The following is a 7,547-nucleotide window of genomic DNA, read 5'->3' as shown; positions in this document are numbered from 1 at the left end:
AACTGTGGCGTTGGAGAAGACTCTTGAGAGTCTCTTGGACTGCAAGGAGATCCAACCAGTCCATCCTAAAGGAAATCAGTCCTGAATATTCATTGGAAGGAATGATGTTGAAGCTGAAACTCCAATCCTTTGGCCACCTGATGCGAAGAACTGACTCATTTGAAAAGACCCTGATGCTGGGAAAGACTGAAGGCAGGAGAAGGGGACAACAGAGGATGAGATGGTTGGATGGCATCACCAACTTGATGGACATGAGTTTGAGTAAACTCCGGGAGTTGGTAATGGACAGGGAAGCCTGGCATGCTGCAGTCCATGGGGTTGCAAAGAGTTGGACACGACTGAGCGACTGAACTGAACTGATCTTGTAACATAAATTTATTTCCTGTTTCATAGCTAAATAATTTTCCATTATGTAGCTCTAACTCCCTTTCTTTACTCATCAGGCATTGATGGGCATTTGGGTTGTTTCACCTTTTAGCTGCTCTGAATTCTCGTTCCCGTTTCATTGGTCTGTTTATCTGTCTTCAGTCAGCACCACACTGTTTTGCTGACCAAACCTTTGCAGTAAGCTTTGAAATTGTAAAGTGAGTCATCCCACATGCTTCATCTTCTTCTTTTTTTCATTCTTTCTTTTTCAAGATTATTTTGGCTATTTGAGTCTCCTATGAATTTTAGGACCTGCTTGTGTTTTTTCTACAAAAAATGCTATGGGTTTTGATAGGGAGATGTTTTGGCTTTTTGATAAGAAAATGTCCTGGGGGATGAAGGAGCACCTTGCCACTTCATATCTTCTTTCTTCATCGTTCTCACTGATATTAGTTGTAGTAGGTAAATTTACCAAAAAAGAGTTACTACTTGGGCTTCCCTGGTGGCACTAGTGGTAAAGAACCTGCCTGCCAGTGCAGGAGGCATGAGACACGGGTTCAGTCTCTGGGTTGGGAAGATCCCCTGGAGGGGGGCATGGCAACCTACTCCAGTATTTTTGCCTGGAGAGTCCCATGGGCAGAGGAGCCTGGTGGGCTGTGATCCATCGGGTCACAAAGAGTCAAACACGACTGAAGTGACTTAGTATGCACACAGGTACTACTTAGTAACCAATATTTCTAAACTTTAGTACTCTAGAGGATGTTCCTTCGCAGGGCTTCCTGTGAGGATGCAGCTTAGAAGCCATAGTAATGTTTTGTTTCAGTCTTCCTTGACTCTGTTGATCTCAAATGTGAAATCTTTGTGAATACAAAACCCCTGTTATCACGAGAACCATGTGTGAGCAGAGATGGCTGTGCAATCAGATGTCCACCCCAGCTCCTATGGTCAGCAAAGCACTTGCTGTTATCAAGTTGCTATCAAGTTACCATCATCGATGTGCTGATTGTCCTCAACACAGGTAAATCTGTCGTGTCTAGACACTTACAGTGATGACTGTCATCACCGTTGGTGTTGGTGATGGTTGATGACGGTGGGGATGTGCAGGGGAGACAGCTGCAGATCCTACTGCCGATGATGGATTTGCATCCATTTTTACCCCAATAGCTGAAGATTTAGAGACTGAATGTTTCTTTTTAAATATCAAATCATGGCCCCCACACAGACATTGCGATGGAACTTCTGTGGCAGCTTGGTGATGAAGCCACAAATATACAATAAATGCTGAATCGGTTCCAAGCAGCAACACTCTAAAAGGAGCCGCAGCTTCATTATTCTGTTTGGTCCCCAGATGGCTGTTTTTCCTTGAGCTGTTTCCTTGCAGATTTCATTGTAACAGACTCTGAGTCAAGGTGCCTTTTCACTTGCCTGTCAGTTCCAACCACGCTGTTATAAAGTTGTTATGAACTGGAACCTTTCTGAAGAAAGTATTTGAACCTGAATTGGGACCGTTTCCCACAAAATCAGTAATTGTGAGGACATTGCCGTAGATCTTGAATCCTGTTGCTGTTCCCGAGTTGAAGGTGACCCTTCCAGTCTCTTGTCACATGAGAGGTAAGGGGTCCTGATGCTCTTCACGGTTAAGAACACAATCCTGGAAGCCACAGGCTTTACATCCATCATGCTACCATCACATAACTAATAAGCCTCAGTTTCCTTATCAATTGTATTGATATGTATACAAGTACAGTATTTGTGTCACAGAGTTGGGAGAATCAAAGTAATTCTTATACTAAAGCACTGAGAGCAGTATCAGATCCCTGCATACTTCGGAAAGCTCAGTGTGTGCTTACCGCACATTTATATTTTCTTTGTTATATATTTACATCTGGGTATCTTACAATGTCATTTTTAACCCTTAGCACAGGCTTACAATGTAGCACATTCTACTGTTTGTATATGTGAGGAATATACTGTTTCTTTATTTAGTCAGTGGTCGATTTCGTCTTATTCTTGCTCTGGATCCATGGTATTTAGGGGCAAACCAGCCCATAACCAGTCTGTGGTTCCACTTTAGTTCTGATAGTGTGAACAATGCTTAAGAAAATGGTGTTTCTATCTAGGAAGAGAAAATGCCGGATTTCCCTTCTTTTTCTCCTGAGTTTGAAGTCTGCCTGGGTGAGGGAGGGGCTGGAGTTTATTCATTGGTTTCACTGTGGCAGGAAGGATGCGCTGCAGTTGCTGGGTGCAGAGTCTGTCTAATTCCTGGATATTCTTGGACAGTGTTCCTTATCCACCTCACGCTTGTCCACCATGGTGCTTCCTGTACCATGCTGGTGGCTATTCTCACAGCCCCTGAGGGCCGATTGTTAAAATATCAGGAATTAATGAGTTGGATGTAAAACAGTTGTTTTTTTTTTTTAAAAAAAAACCTATATTAACAATTAAAGTATATAAAATTAAGTAGTGAATTGTAATTAACTCATTTTTACTTGCTGCTAAGTTGCTTCAGTCATGTCCAACTCTGTGTGACCCCATAGATGGCAACCCACTAGGCTCCCCCATCCTTGGGATTCTCCTGGCAAGAACACTGGAGTGAGTTGCCATTTCCTTCTCCAATGCGTGAAAGTGAAAAGTGAAAGGGAAGTCACTCAGTCGTGTCCAACTCTTAACAACCCCATGGACTGCAGCCTACCAGGCTCCGCCGTCCATGAGATTTTCCAGGCAAGAGTACTGGAGTGGGGTGCCATACTTAGATCGTAATAAACACAAAGGTAAAACTCAAAGCTCATCACTTCCTATTCAGTTCTCTACATTTCTTCTCCTTTTTTGCTCTCAACGTTTTGTCTCTTTTGTCTGTGTGATAGAAATGCCACAGAACTGTGAGCTGAGTCACATAGCCTCCAAACTCTGGGTTCAGTGACACCACATCCTGGTAGCTTGGGATCAGCCAAGGTGGAAGATTCACACCAAAAGAACTGGTCAGTGCTGGAAGTCGGAGCTTAATTTATTATCCTGACTGTGTAGAACTCAAGAAGTGGTGGAGAAAGTGTTGATGATGCAGATTGTACTTTAATATGTATTGTGTCAGTGGCCAAAGCACAAAGATGTCATAAAATATGATTACATTGTTCAGAAACTAATATCTGATTAGCAAAGATGTCACTCAGGTTATTTATAAATTCCTGAAGTTCTGACATCCTTCACCGTTTCACTTCAGTCTTACTCAGGAGTCAGCAAACCTTTTCTGTGAAGGTCAGTTAGCAAGTATTTTAAACTTTAAGGGTCACATACAATCTGGGTTACACATTCTTCTTGGATTTTTTTGTCTTGTATTTTTTTAAATTGTTATCTTTTCCTCACACACCTTTCAGAACTGTAGAAGTCATTCTTAGCTTAAGGGCTGTTTGCTGACAGATTTGGCCTGACAGCCAGAGTTTCCTGATCCCTGGCTCATATGCATTAATTTCAGTGAAAATATCAACCAGAATACTAAGGTCCCACTCATTAATTGGAAACAAAGATTGACTGTATGGATACAAGTGTTAAGTAAAAATCAAAATCATTTTGTGAGAATCATTTGATTATATGGAATTACAACAAATTGTGGGTTGCACAGCCTGTATAGCAGCAAATTCCTAAATGCATATCCATCCACCCACCCATCCATCCATCCACCCACCCATCCATCCATCCACCATCCCATCCCATCCATCCATCCATCCACCATCCCACCCATCCATCCATCTGCCCACCCACCCATCCATCCACCTGCCCACCCATCCATCCATCCACCATCCCATCCATCCATCCATCATCTAGACATCTCCATCCATCCTTGAGCATTCACCAGCACATCATTGTGGCCCACCTGCTCCTGTGGAAACACAAACATTTAGTCCATAGCACCTACCTAAGGATTTTTTTACTTCTTTGCTTAATAGGCTATGATCCTCTTCATTGGCCACAGAATGATGCCTGCGTCTTATAGTGTAATGTAAAATATCCCCCACAACACATTCCTCCAAGTCACACACAGCCTTCTACTCCTGACTGTTGTTTGCTACCCCCTTGCTCATCATTCTCCCATCATCTCCTCCATTGCCCTCTTCTGCCCCTTTATTCTGCCTGATAAATTGTATACTCATCTTTCAATAAATATTGGTAAATTTGCATTGGCTTACATCCTATACTTAAATTCAGCATTTAATAATCATAGGGTTTTGAAAAAATTTAGAATAAACCTTAAGGTTTGTGTTTAATGATATATCATTATTGGTTTCATAACTTAAACAGTAGTTTTACTAATAAAAATCATTTAGCGACCCCCTGACCAGGGCCAGGAAGCTTGATCAGTTTGCTGTATGTGTTGTTCCATTGAATTCACACTACACTCTCATCGTGGGAGTCCAAAAATTGTCTATTATTTTACTAACAGAAAACTAAGACATAGAGAGAAGTCCGTTCACTTACCCAATGGGGCTCAGTCTCAAATGGGTCAAACTGCAAGGCCAGTGTATCACTGATTTATATAATGTATAGTTCACCACATGTGTGCATGGTGGGTTCTTTGTAGAAATATAGTAGCATTTTACTAACATTTTAACTAGTAACATATAATCTTCCTCACTATTGGTGGTGTGATCACACCAGTACAAGTTCTTTGTTGTAAAGACCATAAAGCACCAAGGAGGTTTCAGCCAGTTCAAGATGAATAATTTCATTTGTTAAGCAATAATTATTAGGGTAAAAGTGCTATTTTCATTCTGAGAAAACTATTGGTAAATATAGTTAAGGAACTTTCTGTTTTCATGAACACACTTTCTAAAATTAAGCGTGGGAAGTATATGAGGGAGTAAGACATGCATGCACTTACTACATGTATGTGCAGAAGAAGACTGAGAAAGGCAGCAAGGAAGCCCGTTGACATACAGCCGGGAAACAGGCTGGTTCACAGCAGCTCAGAGATGGGAAGAGAAGCCAAAGCCTCACCTTGCTGGACTGTCCTGTAGAGGGCAGACGAGGGAGGTACCTGTGTCTGCAAATGGATGAGCCGTCTGATGCCAGGTTACAACTCATCCTGTAAGACCTATACCTTTGTCACCAACCTCCCACATTAGGAGAATCTAGGTTACAAAAAGCGTTAAATTATTAAAGAAAGAACATCATCAAGGCAAAGCTGTTGGGTGAATGAATAGTGTAGACATGCTTCTGTGGAGACACTTCTTTGTGGAAGAGGGCTGGGAGGACCAAGCTGTGAGGTCAAGGAGCCAGGCCAGGTATCACTGTTGGTCTGAGAGCAGGAATGCATCCGGCTTTCCCGAGGAGAGAGACTTGGACAGGGATGCTCCCATTTCAGGAGAGGCTGTTTGGAGACTGCACTGGGCTGGGTGTGGGTTTGTCACATCTGTGGGGCTGGCATGCCTCCTCTTCATCCCTCGTGCAAGCGTCATGGAAGAGATAGTCTGGGAGAAAAAGTGGTGTGAGAGGAGCTGTGTCCGTCCTGTGTGATGTGCAGTTAAAGTTGGGGAAGATGGTAACAAACCAGAGACTGGAACACAGTCAAGACTTGGGGTGACAGGTATGTCAAGTGGGGTGACAAGGACAGTGTCTGTGTTCTAATAACATTAACAAGTTACAGAGAAAGGTAGTGGAAAGACAGTTTGCTCTAGAAAGTATGAGTTTGAATCTTAGTCATTTTTGTACAGTTCTGTATAATAACAAACTCGAAGAACTGTTGCTTTAGTTATCTATTTGTGGACAAAACGTGAATGGCTCTTCATGAAAACGACGATACTGCTGTTAACAGTGGGAACTGGAATAGTGTCTTGGGGAATGGATGGGCCTCTTGGAGCCCACAGAGTGTCACAGAAGATACATTAACAACACAGCCTATCTCCCAAGGCCTGTTGCATTCCATGCCCTACCCGGCCCACCTCTGCTGTTCAAATGGAAAAACGGGTCACTTTCCAGCTGTGCTGTTATCCTGATGAGTGGCATCTATTTTGAGCTGTCTGACATTGCTAATTTAGCTCCAAATGGCTTTGGGAGAATGATGGAAGTGGGGCCAAGGGGTAATTGCATGAAGGAAAGCTTAATGTGCAAAGTGTCAGCTTTTATTGTTTTAAGCCAATGAGTCCTAATGAGTTTAAAAAAATAAGAGTGAGCTAAAGCATACATGAGCTGAGTGAAGTGATTCCCTTCTTTTTGCTTATTTCTCCTTGATCTATGATAGAAGCTTAAGCCAGGCATTTTGAAATAATAAATTGTAAGAGTGTGGTCCCCTTTGGGAATAGTTTGTGGGGCTGAAATAGGTGATGATGTTGGCAAACCAAGAAATGGGTTTCAATGTGAAGAGAAATGCTGCCAAGGTTAAATCCCCAAAATAATGTTGGACGGCAATTCGTGCATCTTCTTTGGCTTTCATGGCTGTTTGGGATTTAGACACAAATGAAACGCTGCCCCTTCTGGTTCACAGTGTGGAACAAAGACGTGCTGTAACTCCCCTCTCTCATTCTTCCAGTGCTGCGACTCCTGAAGGAGGGGGCCGACCCCCACATGCCTGTGTCCTCCGGAGGGTCCCTGCTCCATCTGGTAAGAGCTGTGATGCCCGGGTGGGAGTGGGTGACACGCTGTGGAAGGGGAACCAACTGTGGACTCCAAACTCCGTAGCGGAATGCACTGGTAACAGACGACGACCAGTGCAGTGATGTGCTTCAGAGGAACAGGCCTGAATAGTGACACACTGATGCTTGTTAATTACTCGTAATGTAGTTTGTAAATTGTTGTTGTTTAGCTGCTTAGTCGTGTCTGATTCTTTTGCAACCCAGGGACAGAGGAGCCGGGTGGGCTGCAGTCCCATGCGATTACTCAGGCAAGAATCGTGGAGTGAGTTGCCGTTTGTTCCTCCAGGGGATCTTCCTGATCCAGGGATCGAACCTATGTCTTCTGTTGTCTACTGAATTGGCTGGAGGATTCTTTACTCCTGAACCACCAAGGAAGCTCATCTTTCTCTCTTTCTCTCCCTCTCTCTGTCAATAGTGAGTTAGTGAAAGTTGCTCAGTCGTGTCTGACTCTTTGCGACCCCATCCATGGACTATACAGTCCATGGACTGTCTCCAGGCCAGAATACCGGAGTGGGTAGCCTTTCCTTTCTCCAGGGATCTTCCCAACCCAGAGTTCAA

At 43.3% G+C, this 7,547-nt stretch overlaps 1 protein-coding gene across 1 annotated transcript in view; it reads left to right on the top strand.

The window, feature by feature from the left end:
* Positions 1-7,547, top strand: part of MYO16 (myosin XVI) — a 322,068-nt gene that overhangs the window by 25,618 nt on the left and 288,903 nt on the right. Inside the window, exon 2 of the mRNA XM_010831550.1 lies at positions 6,887-6,957. Coding sequence (XP_010829852.1) covers positions 6,887-6,957 — 71 coding nt within the window. The remainder of the gene's footprint in view (positions 1-6,886; positions 6,958-7,547) is intronic.

This window comes from Bison bison, unplaced genomic scaffold, assembly GCF_000754665.1.
Source record: "Bison bison bison isolate TAMUID 2011002044 unplaced genomic scaffold, Bison_UMD1.0 scf7180017864527, whole genome shotgun sequence".
NCBI classification, from domain to species: Eukaryota; Metazoa; Chordata; class Mammalia; order Artiodactyla; family Bovidae; genus Bison; species Bison bison.
The sequence above is the reverse complement of the archived record's forward strand: the minus strand, read 5'-3'. Positions and strand labels throughout refer to the sequence as shown.